The following is a 21,785-nucleotide window of genomic DNA, read 5'->3' as shown; positions in this document are numbered from 1 at the left end:
TTCTAGTTGGCCTCTGCCACCAAATCATACCTGGAAGAGGAGAAAGCATACAATTTCTTGTTTAAACAATACTACCTTAAACCTTAAATAACTGCATAGATGTGACAATGTAGATTTACATAATAGAAAAGGTCACTTTCTTTTTGCACCTAAGGATGGACATTTTGATACAGCTCTGGGACAAATGGACACAATATATCAGGCCTCTGAGACCTGACTTTGTTAGAAAGGTAACAACCTTAACTTTTTATTTACTGATTTTATTGGACTGCTACAGGCATTTTGTTTTATTCTATTTTCACCTTTTTTATGAACAGATGTGAGGTAGACTATCATGGGACTTTTTTGCTTGCAGAGTTGGTGTGACACTGCAATGTTCCAATTGTATGGCTATGATTATAAATATGGTTATAAATATGTGAATTTGCCACAGGCCTTTGGACTTTGCATAACTAAAGGTAATAACATTGTTTGATTACATCCAAATAAATAAAAACATAATTTAACAACAAAAAAGACAGTGATTATGAACATAGATGTGTTAATAAAATGCTGTATAAATTATTACCACTGTGTGACACCAGTCTTGAGGTCAATTTGGTCCAGGTCCAGCTGCAACTGAGGACAACAAGGAAAAGCAAAAGATTATATTTTACATTTCTGTATCTCTGTTGTCTGGTCCTAATCACCACATAAACACCAAGGAATTTGTATAAAGTTTGGCAATAACTATCTGCATTTCAGACAATGATGTATACCTTGCCAATAAGCTCCCTCTCTCTGCTCATGAAGGAGACGCTGTTCTTCACAGACAGGTCCAGTCTTCTCTGTGTGGACTCCTCCAGAGAGAAGTCAAAGTCAAACCTATGGAAAGAAAGAGAAGCAGATTAAATCCGTACACTTCTTTTGCCATCATTAGTGTGTCCTTTGTCTGTTTGTTTGTTTCACCTCTCGTTGAATTCTGGGTTGAGGTCTCTCTTCTTGGTGGCGGTCCTCCTCTTGGTGGTGGCCTTCTTGTCAGGCAGCAGAATGAAGGAAACATAAGGGTCTGCGCCGTCCTTTGAGCAGGCTGACAGAGCTCTGTGGGTTTACAGTGATCATGTTCACAACAACTGTCGGTATCAAGTGCTTTGGGTCAAAGAAAGTGACGATTAAGAGGTCATGTGTGTCATCTAGAGACCTGCAGGAGTGGACGGTGATGACAAGCCTGCTCTCCTCGATGGAGTAGCCGATGCTAAGCTTCACCTGGCCTGCTGGGCCTGCATTTTCAGCTCTAAAGATTAAGTGTAGAGAATGTCATTTGTATTATAATGTTTTGAATATTTACTGAAAAACAGGATAAAATAAACTGGAAAAAGTCCACGAGAAAGACTTGTCAACTGCTGTCTTTACAATAAAGGCTGTGACTACACAGTGCCGCATTGATGCTTATGTAATGTGACTCACATGGAGAACCCAGCTCTCTGTCTGATGTCCAGATGGGAAGGAACCCATCTGGGAATGACTTCTCCGCTGACGTCATTACCTGCCTCCCCTGGAGCCCTGCGACACACGGCCAGCTGAGTATCCAAGACCTGCAAATCAGAATCATCAATACTTTATTGACCCCCGAAGGGAAACTGGGATGCGTTACAGTTGCTCTTATACTGCATATAGAAATTATAAGAAAATAGAAATAGAAATAAGAAGTACGCAAAAAGTGCATTATGATACAATATAAAATAACATATATATACATGTACATAAAAAATAGAAACAGAGGACAAGATGTGGATCATAGCTGAGCATGACATTACTGTTGCATAATAATCTTTTACCTTATGTCTGAAAAAGGACAGAATTTTAGGAAAAAAACTATGCAGCATATGTTAAAATGGCTGCGTTTCATCTGATGTCAGATACTGGTGCAGATACACTATATGGTGTCAGTTTGTAATCTCCTTCATTTCCCAGGATGACTTTCAACACCTCTGTGTTGATGGACACCTTCCCAGTGTCTTTATAGATATGATGGATCTGTTGTTTTAGTGTTGAGGAAATGGTTTGACACTGTCCAATACATAACCCCCCTGTAAAAAGACTACTTGTTGTTTTTACACTGGGATTACGGATTCAACAAATAAATCATGTTTAAATCAGTGATATTAAGAGGTGCTGGTAGGCATATTTTATTACCTTTGGACAGAGCCAAGATAGTTGGCTGTTTCCCCAAGTGTCCAATATTTGTGCTAAGCTACAGATATAAGAGTGTTATCATTTCTCAAATTAAGCAAGTAAATTACCAAAATATTAGTCTACTCCTTTAAGAAAGCAAAACATATTTTAATAAAAGCACATACACATTGTGAGAGATATCTGTTGTCTTTCAGTCTACAACACGTGGACACCTGAAAGTCTACTCAAAACATGTGATGATGCTTTAAATTTCATTAATTTGTATTATTTATTATTTCAACTAACAAAAAGGTGGAATTTTTCTCTGCTACGCTCACATTCATTCAACTACTCATTAATTAAATGCTTAACTTTCTTGTCCGTGATAACAAGCTAGACGTTTTAATAAATGATACAGGTATGACAGGACAAATTTATAAGAAAGAAGGTTTTAGACACAAAAGGACACAGCCTGGAGTGTAGGAATCATTTATGTAATATATTGGAAAACTTAAGTTAAGACAAACAGCTGGGATGATGTTACGCAATGCGGCCTGTGGGCATTACTCTCCAGTCACATACTATATTGGTAGCATTGAGAAAATAAGCAAGATATTATTCCACCTTTTTGTTAGTTGAAATAATAAATAATACAAATTAATGAAATTTAAAGCATCATCACATGTTTTGAGTAGACTTTCAGGTGTCCACGTGTTGTAGACTGAAAGACAACAGATAGGCAATGCTCCATCCAGATTGAGCCATCGGTCCAGCACCAAGTCCGGCTCGAGCAGCACCTCTCTGAGAGGAAGTGTGTAGGAGCCAAGGGCCTGGCCCCAGCTGTGAGAGAGCTGGATACAAACATATGGATATACAGACAGTTTTCAGACTGGCTTTAAATAATAAATGATATGAATTCCTTTGATGCGCTACCTACAAAGTTCAGAGAAAAGTTGAATCACATTTGGTATGCATGAATCTCACCTTCACTGTGAGTATCTCATCTCTGGGGTCACGAACCAAAAAATGAAAGGCTTCGTCCCATCGAGGGGATGTGGAACGCTCACAAATCTAAGAAACGAACAAAAAGCTGAATTTATTGACTTTTCAAGCTGCATTTTTCTTTTGATGCATTCACAAGCTCATCTAAGAAGTCATAATCCTACCTTGGTTTTATGTGAGACACCTTTGAGGATAATCTCAGCTCCAACTTTCGGCTCCTTCCCACTCTTCTTCAACTGCAATTACATGCAAAGAATATTGTAATACAAAAAAACACACATCATTGTAAATCACCAGTTATTTTATATACAAATGAGACTGCAGCTGTATTGGGACAGTGTTTTTATGCAAAACACTGCCACTAAAAGCATCTATTGCACTTCTGCGCTCTTCAGAGCGAGGAAAAACACACCATAATAAACAACAAATAGAGCCCCAAGGACTCATAGATATGATCTCACTGGCAGGCCGTGGGCACGCTCCACATACACAAACAGCACCGCTGCCGATGGCACAACCTTGTTGTGGTATGACTGCTGGGAATGGTACTGCAAGATCTGTGGGGAATTAGGTAACACAGAGAGAGAAAGAGTACTGGTGAGACTGACTGTGCTATCAGGAAGTGTGGTTAAAATTTTGTTAGCAACACTGCATACAAAGATATGAATATGAACAAATCTGCACAAAGCATCTGCAAAGATAAGCTCATTTTTCAATACTAAATATCATAATGTGTACCACAGGAGGTTAGCGCACTGCTAATATTCAAAAATTCAAGTTTCTTTCTGTAAAAGTTGTCATCCTCTTTGCCATAGCAACCAAGCAATAATGCTCAACAAGAAGGCTCTCACAGTAGAAGAGCCATCATATAAAGTGTAGGTTTGGATTTCTGAAAGGTTGCTACTTCGTTCTGTCTTTCCATACTGTCCCTCCCTAGCACTAAATCCCACTGTAAAAAATGGGGGACAAAATCCACAGTCCTCATTCTGTGCAAAAAAAATGCATTCACAAGTTCTGCCTTAGTTAATGTGAGGCTTCATTGTACTGTGACTACTGAATTAAACTGTTCTTAATCTTTCAATCTTTCAAAGGTTCATGAGGTTTTGCAAAAACGACCACTGGTAGAAATCTTTCTGTAGATTGGAGACTCACTATTTGCCTTCAGAAAATGTTATCTCTGGTGTCAAATACATGTTTTGGAATGTAAGAGCTCCAGGCTGAAAGGACTAAGGTTTCTCTGGGTGCCAAGCATGTAGAACAACTACGGTGGCTAGGAATGGAAATTGATGTAACTTTATTGATACCAATGCCAATAATGATTTTGCTTATTTTATACCTGATGCAAAAAAGGTTGCCCCGAAGCAACACAACTGTCAGGAAAACACGCCAGTCTCTATAAAAGGAACAGACAAGCTTGGAGGCATACGAGTCCCAAGGATCGGACATTTTGGAACCAGTTCTCAATTCCCATCCCTAATGGTGGCCTATGCGAAAAATGCGACAACGCCAAAATGCACGAATGCACAAATGCAAATGGCCCTATCTAGAGCCAGTGTTTGATTTGCAGTGTTTGTTGGCTATTGTAGAACAACTCAACGGACTACTAAGAAGAGGACCTGCTCCTTTTGTCGATATAAACAGCTCATTCTAAGGTAACAAAAACACAACGATTCTTATTTTCATTTTGTCATAAATTAATAACAACATAGTTATAAATATGATATATTATATATTATATTTTTGCCAATATATATCGCCCCTAAATCCTACACACTAGACCTTTAAAGCAAGAAAAATCTTCAAAAGCTTTCAAACTTTCTCCCCAACACTGCAATAAGACAAGTTTGTAGAAAAAAAAAAAAAAAAGGAAAAATTTATTTGTATATTCAACCTATAAATCCATCATTTGTTTAATGGGAATTTAATATTTAATAATATTCACTTTTGCGTCATTTGTACTTTTACTATTACTCAATATATTATTACCCTTTTCTGAAATTATTTATGGACAGTCAAGGCTTCTTAGTTGTATTAAAACTACTACATATTTGTATGTTGCCTTGGTGTATCCAAATAAAAATAAAGTAACAAAATTAAATAAAGAGAGTAAACACTTTACCTGCTCCAGTCTGGGTAGGTCAGTGATTCTGGGCAGCCACTCCAGCACCAAGTGAACTCGGCCTGATTTCACATCATTTAGAGTGAACCACTATAACAAGAGTAACAGAAATGTCCAGGTTACGATATAGATACAAATAATATAAAGTTAAATGATCTGTTCACTGTGTGTTACACACCGTATCCATGAACTGTGCACTGATGATATCTCGTAGGCTGAGCTTGAACCTGCAAAGACAAGACTCTATCACTATCTTTCTTTTCATTTAAATGTTTTTCCTTCACTAATAAGCCAGAAATGCTGTGAAAGTTTTATTTGTGACGTCAGTACACACCTTCCGAGGAAGTCATCCTGATCAATGTCCTTGTCAAACAACTCAAACTGGATCTCCTGACCAGGAAGCTGGGTCAAAATTACCTAAATCATAAAAGAAAATACATAAAATCTAAGCTAAAAACTAATAACTTCATCAGAGGAGCAGACAGGTAAAAAAAAGGGTAATACCTCATAGAGTTCATTCCAGATAGGATTTAGGTTTTCTTTGATGGTGTGGCTGCGGAAGGTGATACCAGCCACACGGATCTTAACGTAGGGGTCGCTTTTCCCCTTCACCATGCCCCCCATGAAGTTATCCTTTGCTATCAGGTTTTGGGCCTCCACAAGGTGCATACGCAACACTCCCTGCGGCAGGAAAAAAAGGGCTGGAAATGCTACTCTAGTGTGTGTGAGAGTTGTGTCTGCTGTTTTATAACTCTATGTAACTGATTTTACCTCTGTTGCAAACTCGGGGTCAGGCGTGGTGTGCTGTGGTCGTGTTGGTTGAGGTTTTCCTAATCCGCCAGGCCCCATAGGGTTCAGCTCTGATGTGATTCCCCCCTGACCCATGCCAGACCCAGGGGCCGTAGGCCGAGGAGAAGGAGTCGTAGGAGTGGCATCGTCACTCAGCCACAAAACCTAGAAACAAATAACAGGTTTCGGTGAGCAAATGTCAAGCAGTAAATTAACTTCACTACTTCACTTTTTCTGTTTGTGTATTTATGAGGACCGCAAAATAGAAATATGAGGTAGAGAAAAGACGTGGATAGTCTCATTTAGGTTTTTTTGTTTACAAGTTCAGAGCACATGTAAAAGGGTGGAGTTAAAGGGAAACTTTGGTATTTTCAACCTGAACTCTGTTTTCTCATTTTTTGTATCTAAGTGACCCATGGAGACAACCATTTTTGAAATTGGTCCAGTATTGAGAGAGACCGCTGCTGCCACAGTGCCGAAACAGGCTGCTGTGGAAGAAAGTGTCTGACAACATTATGGAACAGACCTTCTAGGAAACAAAACATTTTTTTGATGACCTTTTGCCGGTATGTTTGTTATTTTGACCAAGTCTCACTCAAGGGGAGGTCTTGTTCTGACATTTCACAAAAGATTACTTGTTGCAGGAAATACAAAATGTTAGTGAGTGTTGGGGAGAGAAGTGCTGCGAGGAGTTTGTTGTGTTAGTACAGCTTAGTGATCGAGATCTCACACGCCTTACACACATAATAATAAGAAGACAGAGTAAGCAAGAGGTAAGGAAAAACTTTTCATTTCTCTGTGGACTCTTCGTAATAATGTCAGACTCAGATGATATTAATCTCAGCCTGTCAGTGGTAAAAACAATCACCTTTAATGGACGTAAATTGTCCCGAATGGTTACATTGCAGCCTGTTTCACTGCTCAATACTGGACAAATTTTAAACATTGTTGTTACTATTACTATTAGACACAAAAATGTGAGAAAATAGGGTCCAGGTTGAAAAAAAAAAAAAAAAACTTTCCCTTTAGGTGTTGCTAGAGAACTTAATAACCTCTCCAGTATCTAACACCCTCTAATCTCATGGTGTGATGTTCAATAGGATCTGATTTCCGTGGATAAAAGACTCACACAGAGCCGTGGTGCAGTTAAATATGAGATCTCAGCTTTGAAGGTTTGATGTGACACTGAAGCATGTGTCTGATGACAGTTTGCTGAGGCCAAAGCAGCCCTTTGGGAGCTGGCAGGATTTCAAAGTCCTCCACAGACACTTCAGCTGGGTTGATTCGCACCAGAACAGCTTGAATTTACATCTTACTTATTTACAACCCGACACATCTGAATGTGCCAGAAAGAGTCTAAGGGCCTTTTCTACACCGGATCCTCCCCACTCCCACTCCATCACAGAGTGTAACGCTGTTTGTTGTTACCTTCACAGCTGAATGAAGCACCGTTTATCAAGGTGTAGGGTATAAATACAGCAGCAAGCTTTGGGACAAACACTGTCCCAAACAGGCCCCCAAGGTCTGCTAGTCTAGGGCTTCTTTCTATTCCAGAGTCCAGGTCAAAAACTAAAGCCTGAAAACTTACTTTTACAGGTAGGCCTTTCCTAATAATTGATGGATTTAAGTTATTTTACTATGCCATTTCACGTACTTTGCGTGTGTATACATTGGCAAATATATACGTAAGTATGCATACATATATGTATGTCTTTATGTGTACATGTAGGTGTGTATATGTATATGTGTATGTTCTATTATTATTGCTTTTGGTTTGTATTCTCCTGATCTTGGACAGCACTTTATGCTTTTGCTTGAAAAGTGCTCTACAAATAAAGTTTTTTAATTATTATCAATATTAATAACAATAATAATAAACTTCTCTTGTGTACGGTAGGAAGAGGAACTGTCTTAACTTTTCGTAACCATGGAGGAAAATAAAACTTACTAACAATCAATGCTTTTCATGTTTATTTGTATTACTTATATTTAATCTGTATGCGCTGCAATTGTCTACCTGAAATCTTGTATATCATCATTTTGTCATTAAAACAAATAGAAATAAACCTTACTGCTAAGCTTCTATGGTGGTATTCTGTTTCTTTTTTGTAAACATTTTGTTTTCACTGTGATGTCTGTAAGCTGTTTGGTTTTTGCAATAGCCTCCGTAAATATACAACACTTTACAATGAAATTAACACTACTGCTGTTTTCCAAAGACTAGAGAGGGGTATATTTTACCCAAAATAAAATGTAGCCTTTAAGTTTTTAATATATGTATGACAATATTTAATGTCTTTATCAGTTTGAGCAATATACGTTTGTAAAGGTAGTCGCATGGAACTTAATTTGTATGGCGCATCTTCCATGTCAAACACTATATTGCTGGTTTGATTAGGATGGCACTTAATGTGGCTGACCCTCCAAGTTAATACAGAAAAGGAATGGAAGTAGTTAGGGAGAGGACGAAAGTGGTTTGGGAAAGGCCTATGGTCTATGTGTGAAATACCAACCCTAAGCACAATTTTGACATAGATGCGGCTGGCAGAAGCAGAATTCTCCAGCTGGAACCACTGGTCCATGGTGAGTTCAGGGGTCGCCAGAAGACGGGTCAGAGGGATGGTCAGACTGCCTAGAGACAGCGCACGGTCATCATCTTTCACCTGATTGACAAACACAGGAAGAGGAGATGTGAAGACAGGATAAAAGCAATTATCTCGAAGGGAAAAGGGCCAAAAATAGGTTAAAAAGAGAAGTGTAAAAAAAGTTGATTTAATGCAGGAGGAAAATCAATAAGGCACCTCGACACCTTGGCAAAAATTTATGTAAAATCGTTACAGCTGGCTTGATTAGTATGTTCGATCATTGCTCATAATGACTCACTTGAATGTCGATGTCCTGTTTGCGGGGATCCTGAATAAAGAAGGTAAAGGCATCCTCCCACACTGGGCTGTTGGTCCCGTAGCAAGTCTACAGAATAGAGGGGAAAAATATTATGCGCAGAGTTTGGTTTAAAAGGTTTTATTTAAAAAGGTCTATCCTTACCTTGCTCTCTTTAGTTGCATCCTGAACGGAAATCTGTGCCACTGGGCTCGGGTCCTTGTTGCCTTTTCTCATCTACAACATATTAAATACATTGATGTGGGTCACAGATGAAAATTTCACGAACACCACATGAGAGTGAAATTAGATAATTCTAAATTTACAGGCAGCGCATGAGCTTGATCAAGATAGATGGCCAGGATGGCGGCAGATGGAGGATCAGCCGTCTTACTGGTCAAGTTCTGGTTCTTCTGGATCACCTGGTTGAAGAAAATATGATAATAATATAAGATAAAGAAATATGTAAACCCAACCACTCAAGCTCACATAAAACAATGTACATCAGGTGACAGCATAACATAAAACCTGGAGTACATCAAGACATCTTCACCCAACCCAAAGGTGGCACCTTGGATTGTTTCTAGGATGCAATATTGTAATTATGTTAGTCTTTTTTAAGTTTACAGTGAAACGTTTTTGAGAAACTCTGACCTGTTGAAGAAGAGGTTCGTATGCACATCATGTGGGTGCACAGCTATCAAAAAACAGTGTCTATGAAGCAAAAAATATTGCTACACAACTTTTCGTTTTCTTCTTGGATATTTGTTTAAAACCTGACCTGACAAATATCCAAGTAACACTGAAACATTGTTTTGATTTAACTTTTGTGACATCAAGTAAATGTGCAGCCGTTACTTTTTCTCCATGTAACTCTGACCTGTGCCATTGTTTCTCATCTGTTTTATGTTGTAATCTGTAACTCGTTGTTAATCTTTTTCATGAATGTCTTAGCAAGGATGGAAATTAGATATTGAATATTTTATGGTTACATTAAAATTAAATAATCATAACTTCAAATTATAGCAGGCTGAAAGTCAAAATTAACATTTCACTCAATGGGAAAAATTAGTTTAACTTCTGATTTTGTGGTTTTTAACTACTTTTAAGTACTTCACCTCACTTAAGATCATTTGTAAATCACTTCATCACCCCGTGTCATGTTGAATGCATTAAAAAAAGTGTATTTTTCTTGCATGCCTCCATTGTGAATTAGGAAGCTTTGCTAAAATAATATTCTAAACTCAGCACAGGCATAGTGCTCCTACATGTTTGAGCCTCTTTGTGCCTAAGTGTATTTAAAAGTAGAGTTTTAGCAAAAATGCATTTGTTTTGGAAGGCTAAGTGAGACTTTGACTATACTGCAGGTGTTGTGTTAGAATTTATAAACACATGTTTTGGCCCCTATGACTTCAATTAACCAAGAATTTTCTTAATTTTCAATTCTTTGTTCATCTGAGGCAGAAAAACAAAGTTTTAATAATCAAATAATCATTCGGAGGGTATTCCTTTAAATAAATCACACTGCAGGCTGTCCTGGTGTTTGAGTGGTTTAGGGTCTATTCCTCATAACTGCAATGTTCAATTCTGGACAAGAACCTGTGTCTCATGTCATCACCCTCTTTCAGTATCTTTACTGTCAAATGCAAAAACATTCTAATCCATAAAAATAATGCTCTGATGCTTATTAGTGTATTATTTTGCTCACATCACTACCCCAAAACCCTGCTACTGACTGGGCAAAAAAAGATTAAACAAGTACCACGAGGCTGCAGTCTCACCTCACTCAGTCTGTCAGCAGAGGACAGCAGAGAGAGCCACTCCAGCCGGAGGTGAACACTGCCAGATGGGACGTCCCTCAGATTAAACCACTGTTTACAAAAACAAAGGGCTCATTAGACACACATACTTTTCTTCTCTGGCTGATTTCTTTGAGCCTTGATGGCATAATAAAAGATGGTAAGATCAGAGCAGATCACGAGGAGGCACATGGGCTCTGTAATGTCACATGCTAACAGGATTACTGCAGTCTTGGTCAGATGTTTTCCAAAGTGAGACATTTGATGACTGCATTCTTGTGCTTATGATCAGAGTGTGAAAAATGTAATAGATGTAATGTCGAAACAATGAATTTCGTCTAAATCAAGCACAAGTACTTACATCATCCACAACTCTGGCCTTCTTCACAATATCAAGATCCACCTTGACCCTGAAAGAAAGACAGAATCAATGGAGCCATGAAAAAAGAGACTCATATTTCCAATCATGGTCCGACATGGCAATAGCAGTGATGGGAATGACATGAGAAGCACATAACACCAAGTAAATGAACGAGAATGAGTAAGCTACCTCCCCAGGAAGTCATCCTGGTCTGGGTCTTTGTCAAAAACTTCCACTTCCAACTCCTGACCAGGTACTTCATGGACAATCACCTGACACACACACACACACACACACAAACACACACACACATAAATGGGCAAATACACAAAACACACAACAAATATAGATACAGCCACACGACACAAAAACACAAAAACATGCAAACAGAATCACAATGGCAAGAAGTTTCTGCTTTTGCGGCAGATACACATTAAAAAAATACTTCACCCATACAATGAACAATTGTATATCAGTTACTCACCATGTGTTATAATGAATTCAGTTAGAAAACTTTGTCTTTCTGGCATGCCTCTCCAAAGGCCGAACATCCTTCATGAATTGAAGTTAATAGGGGCCGTTTTTAACAACAGCGTCTGTTCACAAACATTCAACTTGCGCAGCAAAATCCAAGTCTCACGTATCCAGTCGTATGCTCAGTACTTTCCAATCACATGCATATTCGCTCAAACATCATGATTTAAAACACTTTTGCGTATGAGTAGCATGCGCTGAGCAAGCCTGAGCATGTGTGTGTTTTAACTCTGCTCAAGCTCATTCTCAGGCACGCTACTTGGCAGTGTGTGAGACTGTTTATGTAAACCTGTGTTAAATCATGTTTTAGTGAAAATGTTGATCATATGACTGGATAAATGACACTCGGATTATGCAGGTGTTTTGACATAGTTTTGCTGTTGTTAAACAGTGTCACGATTTACTGTTGCTTTGCTGTTGTTAAACAAAGTCACGATTTACTTCAATTCATGAAAAATGTTTTTCCCTTTTTGGGTTCTCTCTTTACCATGAAGTTTTTTTTCATTAATTCAAGGTAAAATGCAGTGAGTAACTGATATACATGCATTCATTCAGTCATTTTGTGGGTAAAGTAGTCCTTTAATTACTTAATATCTATTCAGTGGCTCAAGTTTCATACACCACGAAAAAGAAAGTGTCCCTGAGCAAGCAGTTGTCACAAGAGCTGCTTATCTCAGAAACAGGAGCTTCCTGTTACCACAGAAATAGATAAAAATCTCCTCAAAACTGTTTATCACTGACTTGTTTACTGACTTTCCTGCACAATGCTCACAAAGCAAGGACACCAACCCCAATCTATAACTTTCAGCACACAAACTGGCAGAGTGTGCAGCACTTGAACATCAAGGCAAAGCCATATCTATTGTGTGTCTTTCAGCTCAGTTTTGGGTTTATTCTCAACTCTTCTGCCTCACCTCATACATCTCCCTCCACTGCGGGTTCAGGTTGCTGTCCACGTGATGAGAGGTGAATATCTGGGTTCCTACACGTAGAACGGCGTACGGGTCTGACTTCCCGTCGATTAAGCCCTTGATGACTGTATCCTTGGCAGTCAGGTCCTCAGCCTCCAGCAGGTGGATGCGCACAACTCCCTAGCATGTGTAAAAACATGCAGGAAAATACATGCATGCACAAAGAAAACAAAAATGTTAGTCAACTACTGTCCTCACAAAACATTTTCATTCAGGATGTGAATTTGCTGTGTGGCGTTATGGCTATGTGTATTTGCGTGCAGCTTATATGCTGAGGCAGCTTCAGTCTGTGTGGGTCCGTGTTTCTCCGGGCCATTCATAATTAAGACAGTTACCCGTGGGAGAGGGGAGCGGAGCTGCGCAACGTGCAGGTCGGCCACCAGGGGAACAGTTAGACGGTTGGGGAGCACCAGGTGTGAGGCTATTGCATCCATTATCATAGTGTCCGACATGGCACTGCAAATGAATGCGAGGACGATGTTGGGGACACACAGGGGAGGGACACACAGACAAACAGACAGAGACTATATACTACTGCTGACAATATGAACATGCATAAATAACATGATATCCATGTTCTCAGCAACAGAACCAACAGGAAGCACCCATTGGCTAAAGATGAGGACGGTTTTCTGTGAAATCATGTCGTCTAATGTCTTTTACAGGAGGATACAATTAAAGAAATAATGGCAAACTGTCACTGAAAGCATCGCCAGAGAGAACTGATGTGTCAGCAGCACATGTGCACCTCTGACAATGCTTTAATTGTATTTTCACAAAAGTGAATTATATAAGATCATAACACACACAGAATCAGCCACAATCGCACTAAATTTGAATGTAAAATAGAGATGCATTGTTCCCATTTGTCACGCCATACATTTATATTCACATTGAGCTAAATTGTATCGTACTTGATTCTGCATTGTCCGCGTTCTGACCTTATATAACAGGTCTTTAACACTACCTCCATATAAATGAATGGAGTCGTAATATACATACTAAATATATACACCAGTAGAACACCAATATGGCATAAAGTTGAGCGTGTTAGAAGATAAGACTGGCATTGTTTAATATTTTTCTTACGATCACAAATGCCTTAGAAAGAAGAAAACCAACAATGAGTTTTGTGTTTTGACTTCTATTCTGTCTACTATACTCAGCCCCGAGACCATTTGCCTTTACTAAAGACAAACATTTTAACAAATAAGGTCACAAACACGCACTTTCATTTTTTTTCAGTATTTCTCTAAAATAGCTGGGCACTGTTTTTGTAAAAGTTACTCACACAGGAGTAAGTAGTGGATTTATTGGTGACTATTTTCTGACATGACATTTAAAGCTTTTTACTTCTGGAGAGATGGTCCTCTCACAAAACTGGACTGTCTTTGCAGTAAAAAGATGCAAACACTTTTGAAATTGGTGCTACATGATCAGAGAAAACAGAAAAAAGGGGCAGTGACTTTTACTTTTGTTCCAGAAGTAGAAAACCTACAACCACCAGAATGCACCTCACAGCAACAGACCAGTAAATGCTCCTAGTGGTGGGTGACTTAATGCAAGCTTGTACACTGACAATATGGCAGCTAAAACATGTCTCTCAAAACATCTTTGTCAAGACATATGCAATGTTGTTACAGCGCTGCTTGGTTTTACTGTTTAACCTAATTTTTGTTTCCATTTTTTACAATACAGTAAACAATATGGCGCCAACTTGCTGCTCACAAACTCTCATATTACATCTAAACAGTGCGTTAAAATTTGTTCCTGAAGACATTTTAGACAAGAAAAAGGCAGTGCAGTAAAATAATCTTAGTTAATATTTGATCAGCACAGCCTCATTTAACCATTTGATTGGAGTTTGGACTGAGTTTGAGAGAGTAAGAGATGCGGGCCTCTGTTTTATTCCTCTTCTATACTCTTTGTGTCCGTGATGGTGGCAGGGATACAAAAAATGAGGAAGTAGATTCTCTAATTCAGCATTAATGTATAACAATAACTAGATACCCTAGGATGGCACCTATTCATTCAAACGGCACTGCTCGATTTGCACATACACCAAAAAAAGTTTCTAGCTTCCAAGTTTACTTCCACAGTATGTGACCCACTGAATATACGCAGTAATGATTCTCCCGTCGGCTCCACCTGTGAGTTCCTGCTCTGCTTGTAGACACTACATTGTGATGACATCACAAATTTTGAAACTACTTTTTCTGAGCAGGACAGTACAAATTCACAGAGTCATAACTGATCTTGATTGCAATTTAAGGTGTTGCGACAACACATTTACAGACATGTCTTTTGTAACGGAGGTCTACAGGGAAAATGTTTTTTGAGCGGCTGGGGTTTTTTTTTTTAGTGACCACTGGGAAAAATTGGAATCAAGGCTGAGCAGCTTTCCTATCAGTCTGAGTTCAAGCAACAGCCCCCGAGCCGGCGAAAATCTGCTGGATGACACATCCTTGACTTTCCCTGGCATATGAGCTGGAAGATCTACACATACTACCCACACTATTGTGATACATAGCTGGTTGAAAACTGGGAAATTATCCCTTTAAGGCAGCAGGATGTTGTGTGGGATGACTCAAAATAAACAACAGTGCCCCTGTGTGTACTGTAATGAAGGAACATCTTACCCAGTGCAACAGCGTGACTCATTTATGTGTTGTAAAACATTTTTGGACAACAAAGAAGCTCTGTGGCACACAGGAATAAGATATATGAGACTTTGGCTTCTTGTTATAAGGATCAGTTCATTGTTGGTTTTAGTCTTTTCCCAGGATTTGTTGATAAGAACGAAAATATAGCATGTCGCCACTCTTACCCTTTAAGGATGCGAACACACAGATTTGTCACCGAACAGACAGAAATATTTGCACTGTTGTTGGTCCCAGTTTGTTTTGGAAGCCTCTGTGACTCTGTGGCTAAATTAATCATTAATTCTCTAAAATATATCCATCAGGTCCCAAAAGTGTAACCCCAGAACTTTTCTGAAGGTCAAAACTTTATCATGCCTATTCCACAAACATTCTCATCAAAAACTAATAAGAACAAACACCAGAGAGACACAACAGATTAATGCAGCCGCAACCTAAAATCTATCTACACAGAGTTTTATCATATAAACTCACTTGAGCCCAGGGATATCTAACAGGTTGGTCAACCCGGTCCAGTTGATGTCCAGTTTCTATGACACAGAACAAAGACACATGAATGCATAAGTGCAGACCTATAATGCAGTGCAAAAATGTAGTTCACTGCTGCTGCACTCACAGGCCTGCGAATGAAGAACATTGTGATGGCTCCAACCAGCGGCACGTCTCCGATCAGAGGCTCGAGGATCACACGCAGCTTCCCATGGAGCTACAAAGAGAAATATTGAAAGGATGTTTTCAGACCACTTCACTTTGACTCATACTGCATTGTATATATTTATTCTCATACCTGGACTCCTTTCACTCCGGCTTTGCAGAAGTACTTTTTGATTTCCACATTGATCTCGACATCACCGGCGTAGCTGCAAGTAGAAAGAGCAGTGACAAGTCTACATGTTTGTTGAGATACATGTTTAACTAAGGGAAGCAGCTGATATGAGTTAGATTAGGACTGTGTTAAGTAAACAGAGATCTGCTGTGGCAGACAAGGGCAAGGCCTGCTCTAATGTAGGGAACTTTGTGGTAACAATTATAATGTCTAATATTTAACAAAATAATACTTCAGTGTCTAGGTGTTTATACGCAAGCAAATTCAAAAGCTGTGATGCATTACCTCAGGTACAAATCCAACATAACTTGTCTCTTATCGTGTTCTGTGTGAGCCTTCACACCAACCACCTTCAGAGCCTGTGAAGACAACAGCTGCTGTTAAACAAAGTAAATAAGACTGACAGACTTTATGCAGTAATATTAGAGAAGATGAAGTTCATCATTCGCTGTAATGAAGCCATCAATCTTCATGCTTGTAGTAAACAGGCGTGTGAGACCAACCCAGCATTACCAGACTTTTACACATATTATCCACATTAACATTCCACATTCAACTGCATTTTCCTGGTCGTTGAACATCTGCATTGCCGCTTTTATGACGGGTCATTCAGATACCTTGTCTCCTATGTTGACCTTGGTGAAGCTGAGAGTCTGCAGATGCATGCTGGAGGCACGGATGGCAGGAGCGATGGTCTCCACCAGCAGCTTCTCCAGATACTGGCCTACAAAGGGCCAAGCCTGCTGCAGGATCTGCATGACAGAGCATTAGAAAGGTGGACTCGAGTCACATGATTTGCACTTCAGGCCGACTCAAGCCACAGATTTGATGACTTTAGACTCAACTTGACAAAAGCAAACTGACCTGGACTCAAACACCAATAACTTGTGACTTTACTTAGACATGAGCTTGAGGTACTCAATACCTTCTGCCACACCCAAAGATTAAAAAAGTCCGTTGCTTAAAATGTGGGCCAATGATCAGATAATTTCCCCAAATCTAACATAAACACTATTCATTCCCAGCAAGTTGACGCTCAATTCCACTGATCCACTTTGTTTAAACCAATCTGAATGCAGGACCATGTTGAGTGACTGAGTATCAGTTTGAAAGAATTAAACAAAGATAGTTTTATTCAAGTATAGGAACTACACAGTGATTAACAAAAAAATATCAGTGTGCAGAACGTGCAAGTTGAATGGGGTTGCGACACCTCCCAACATCCATCTACAATAATATTAATATTAGCTAGCAAACTATTTTTTTCTAACATTATTACTCTATTGTTAAAATGGCATTACATTTGATGTGTGACTTGTTTGGGGCTTGAAATGCAAAGTTCAGGATGTGAGAGTTCTGACCATTGACTTGGAACTTGTCTAGAGTGCAAAGAATTGAGACCTAAATGTGTCTTTCAAAATAATGAGTTGGTCCCACCTCTGCAGAACATCCATTCTTTTTCTTGGCATATTTGAACAGAAATGATTCACTGTTTTATTATGAATATGGGATAGTATAAAGTAATGAATAAATAAAAGAAATCAAATGTTATTCATGTTTGCATCCGTGGCAACATAATCTTGTGAGTAACAATGAATTATTTGCACAAATGCTTAGTCATAGCAAAGCATTTCCTGTGATTAAGAAATTATTTACCAGGACATCATTGCAAATAACAAAAAGCCATAACTGCACGAAGACTCACACACCGAACAAAGACATGACCACAGACTGTTTGCCTTGTAGTTAAAAGGCTTTTCAGAGAAGAAAAAAAAATCTGGCAGAGAACATAATCTGAATACTAAACAACAACTCAGCCATAAATAACTCAGCAAGATATTTATGAAATACATTAATCAAGTGTACCCCAGTTATTAGTCAGAAAAGATAAAAAAGAAAACATAACGCTGCATTTCAGGAATCCTTAATTTCTATTAATTTTGAAGATTTTCCAGAAAGAGCTATAAAATAAAAATATAATAAAACATACTTCTTTATGCTTGACTGAATTAGTGTTATCACTTCACACAGCCTCACAGTGGTGCTAGCTTCAGCACTTCCATATGAGGTGTAAGAACGAGGTGCAAAGTCCAGTCAGCTGCTATTTACTGATCCTCTAACCTCAAAACTCCCTGTGAGACTGGTGATGCTGCGGCTGCAGGAGAGCATCCTATATATTATTTATGACACACTTATGGACGTTCAGTGAGGAATGATGCACCCTATCAACTCCTCACTGGGTTTTTACATGCATTACTTACAGATATTTACAGTAACTAATCGCCACAAGTTGCCAAAGGTGGAAACATCTCAGGGTTGATGTATGTTTGTTTACTGCTTTAAGTGAGGATGTGAGTGTTTGAGCAGCAGGATCACATGTCAGGAAGCCTGCAGGAGGGACGTGGGCTGGTGAGAGATGAGTCCAGCAAATTGCCATCCCACAATCTGGGCCTCTGTCACCGGATTCATTACATTTTTTTCCTCTAGAAGGGCGCTTTGTGTTATTAGTATTCACATCCACGCTTGCCCTGCGCTGATGCGAGGTTACTGTACTGACAGAGACAAAGAGTTCCCCGATATGATCTGAGCCACTCTCCCTGCCTCTTAATTATACCAGTAGATAATCTGCAGAGGAGGAGAGGCTGCATCGCGAGCCGGGTCACTCAGAGTCCACACAAGCGTTTTTTATCTTCATAATACATGCAAGGCATTGCAGCTTCTGTTGGAGTTACTCAAGCGAAACACGGACACGTTATCTTGAAATCGTTGTTTCTGAAGAGTTTAGCTGAATGAAGCAGAGCAGCCAATCATCATACAAGCACACTAAACCAGCTCCCAATGTAAAAATACACAGGTGCACATACACTGTAACAAACTTGAAAAAGTATAAGACAACTGGTCAATTTAATAAAGATAAATATGTAAGTAATGAGTTTGTTTTTGCTTAAGATTCATTTGTAAGGAACACATTTGTATTTTTGATTGATATTAATATGTAAATAATTAATTTATATTTCTGATAAAGAGATCTGAGAGAGTAATGACTTCATTTTTTGTATTACAAAGATTATGAATGACATAATAATTACAATATAGGTTTAAATCAACAAGGGAGATGGTAAATTCTAAAAAAATGACTTATGGATTGAGATTAAATAAGTTTGTGCTTCTTCTCACTCCTTTTCAAATATGTAAACCAAGTCTTCAAGTGTCTTTTCTTTTATGCATGTTCAAAATTAATTTTAAAATCAAATCAAACTCTACCAATAATGTAGAGTTATTCTGAAATACAGTAAAACTCTTCTAAATCCTGATGCTTTTTGGAACCAATAATACTCTGTCAAGTTCACATTCTACTGTAGAATACTGTAATAAACAGTAATAATATACTGTTAATGTCATTTAAGGTAGTGACAGTGTAAATAATGGTAGGATGCTAGTAGTTTACTGTAATTTTGGGGGAAAATTTGTGACAGCGAGTATGATATGGAAAAAAAAGCCTACCTTGTTCAGCCATTCCACTTTTTCCACATCTGGGAAGTTGACCTGTGGACAAGTAATATGGTCAGACATGAACTCAAATTCAACATGGCAGTGTAAAATGACCTCCAGCCCTGAGCAAAATACTTGAGATGACTTCTTTGATGATCATTTTCTGGCCATGACGAATAAACAGAAGTACATGTAGTGCAGTAATGTTTTAAGAGGGGACTTACAAGAGGTTATTTACAAGGAAATATTTCTACTTGAATAAACTTGATTAAAGGAAACCAACAACCATGCGACATCCGCCTTTCCTCCAAACCACAGAGATGTGAGATCTCAAGATTATGTCTATCTGCCCGAAACACACACACACACACACACACACACACACACACAGAGAGAGATAGAGATAGAGAGAGAGAGAGAGAGTTTAGAGAGTTTAGCCAGATATGGTGGTAACTGCTTCTACTCTTAAGTATATTTATGAGTCATCAGGTTTTTGGAGCCAGATAAGGTCAATGGCATTTCTACAGGAGTGAAACGGAAAGAGACAACACAAACAAACAAATAATCGCCCCTTTTGTAAAGTACTTTTTTTCAGCACAGACATACATTACTGAGTCAATCTAAAGTCTCCTCGGTGCTTGTGTCATTCTTTCCACCTCTCCACTACAAAGACCTCATCTGACATTTAATTCACATTCCTCAGTGAGAAGCAGCTCAGACTAATTCTCTAGGCTCTGCACATTAGGAATGTCTAAATAAGGGGCTGGTCAGAGGACGGGAGGGAAATACTGTGAATAAAGGGGACAGTCTTGCATATATTTATCTGATGCAATAGTTTTTTTATGCCTAAATGTGTCAACAAGAAGTCTGGAGCTTCTCAATAAACTCAAGTGTCCTAACGAGTAAAATATAAGACAGTGATGCAAAGTAGCTGCAGCTCAAGTTCAGCCTGACAGATGTGGCAGATGTGTCTACAGAATGAAAATGGCAGGAGGTGTGTCAGCCCTTACCCAGGGAGGTAAATCCCTCTTAGCTTTGAACGCCTGCTCGGTGGTGAATGCCCTCTCGTTCTCCAGCAGATACATAGCAGACTTGAGCCTCATCACTTTCTCCAGCCGACTGTGTTTCCATCCCATGTAGATCATCAGACCGAACAGGACTACGCTGATGCTGAAGCCATAATATCCGGCCAGGTACACTGGCAGCAGAGCACCGAGGCATTTTCCAAACGACCACAGGACACTCACTGCGCGTTCACCTGGCGGGTGGCTCGGTGGGGCCGGGGCTGCAATGCCCGTGCTCATGCCCGGCTCTGCATCCGCGGCTGGCATCGCAAGATCGGTTTGACTTCACTGGCTCGACCTGGCCTTCAGCTTCACTTCTTCTACGACTGAGTGGCAAGCGCCACGTTAGACCTAGTACCGCGATATTAAAGAAAACATCGATTATTCACCGATAAACTGCGAGCTTGGGTCGGTTAAATCATGACCAGGGTTTCTTTCCGCTGCGCTCCCCTTCAGTTCCGCAGGGCACTAAAACGGGCTATTCCGTGTTTCATTTACGTGTGCAGCCTCTCTCAGAGCTGGGCAAGCACAGACCCGTGAGGGCGGGCTCTGCTTCAAGCCCTCCTTCACATGAGATCCAGTAGAAATCTAAAACCTAGAATTAACTTGAGGCGTCACGCACGGGCGGAGCGTATTTACGACCTATGCAAAGTAAAAGAATGTTTATTTAATGTGAAAACATTGAAGGATACATTTTATTCAGAATATCATCAAACTAAATAACGCCCCAAAACACTGAACTCGTGCACAGGCTGCTCAACCCGTTATCTTTTACATAACCGGTTGAAATCCTGCTGCATGCGCACGCGCGCATCTCCACTGCAGCAGCTTTAACCAGTGAGCGTGACAGCGCCAACAGGTCCGCTGACAGAAAGGTGTATTAGCTTTGCTGCTTAGCCCCATCAGCTGCCGAGATGATCACTGTGCGAGAGAGAAACCAGGCGGCAGAGTCGTGACACCACCAGGATCTGCGCCAAATGTCACAATATTTACGCACCGGCAGAATGCAGGTCATCCTACATTAGCTGAGTATTGAAGTGCGTTTTGGGTAGCCTGCTTTTCCACGTTTCTCATTAATAACGTTTATGCTTGGCAACTAAAACAACCCAGGCTCCCTGGTTGCCAGGATACAGC

General features: G+C 39.5%; 1 protein-coding gene across 1 annotated transcript; it reads right to left on the bottom strand.

The window, feature by feature from the left end:
• Positions 1-2: 2 nt before the first annotated feature.
• Positions 3-21,172, bottom strand: esyt1a (extended synaptotagmin-like protein 1a). The gene is made up of 30 exons (XM_042490981.1): positions 20,598-21,172; positions 19,600-19,641; positions 16,713-16,847; positions 16,381-16,454; positions 16,057-16,129; positions 15,886-15,975; positions 15,744-15,799; positions 12,945-13,065; positions 12,553-12,729; positions 11,294-11,376; positions 11,105-11,153; positions 10,726-10,815; positions 9,271-9,366; positions 9,110-9,181; positions 8,948-9,034; positions 8,578-8,727; positions 6,047-6,229; positions 5,780-5,956; positions 5,610-5,692; positions 5,454-5,502; positions 5,276-5,365; positions 3,618-3,713; positions 3,321-3,392; positions 3,139-3,225; positions 2,866-3,005; positions 1,181-1,273; positions 949-1,080; positions 759-864; positions 569-618; positions 3-30 (listed from the first exon to the last, which is right to left on the bottom strand). The coding sequence occupies exons 1-30, from the start codon at positions 20,916-20,918 to the stop codon at positions 3-5; spliced, it is 3,102 nt and encodes a 1,033-aa protein (XP_042346915.1). The 5' UTR covers positions 20,919-21,172.
• Positions 21,173-21,785: the final 613 nt, after the last annotated feature.

This window comes from Plectropomus leopardus, chromosome 8, assembly GCF_008729295.1.
Source record: "Plectropomus leopardus isolate mb chromosome 8, YSFRI_Pleo_2.0, whole genome shotgun sequence".
Classification (NCBI taxonomy): Eukaryota; Metazoa; Chordata; class Actinopteri; order Perciformes; family Serranidae; genus Plectropomus; species Plectropomus leopardus.
This window is presented reverse-complemented; position numbering and strand designations above follow the sequence as displayed.

What these genes read in the sequence shown, in the direction of transcription:
- esyt1a (XM_042490981.1), bottom strand. Translation starts at nt 20,918, where the DNA reads ATGCCAGCCGCGGATGCAGAGCCGGGCATGAGCACGGGCATTGCAGCC. An exon ending in CAGGATGACTTCCTGGGGAG is followed by an intron (nt 11,154 to 11,293) that starts GTAGCTTACTCA and finishes TCTTTCTTTCAG; the next exon opens with GGTCAAGGTGGATCTTGATA. An exon ending in AGAGGGAGCTTATTGGCAAG is followed by an intron (nt 619 to 758) that starts GTATACATCATT and finishes TGTTGTCCTCAG; the next exon opens with TTGCAGCTGGACCTGGACCA.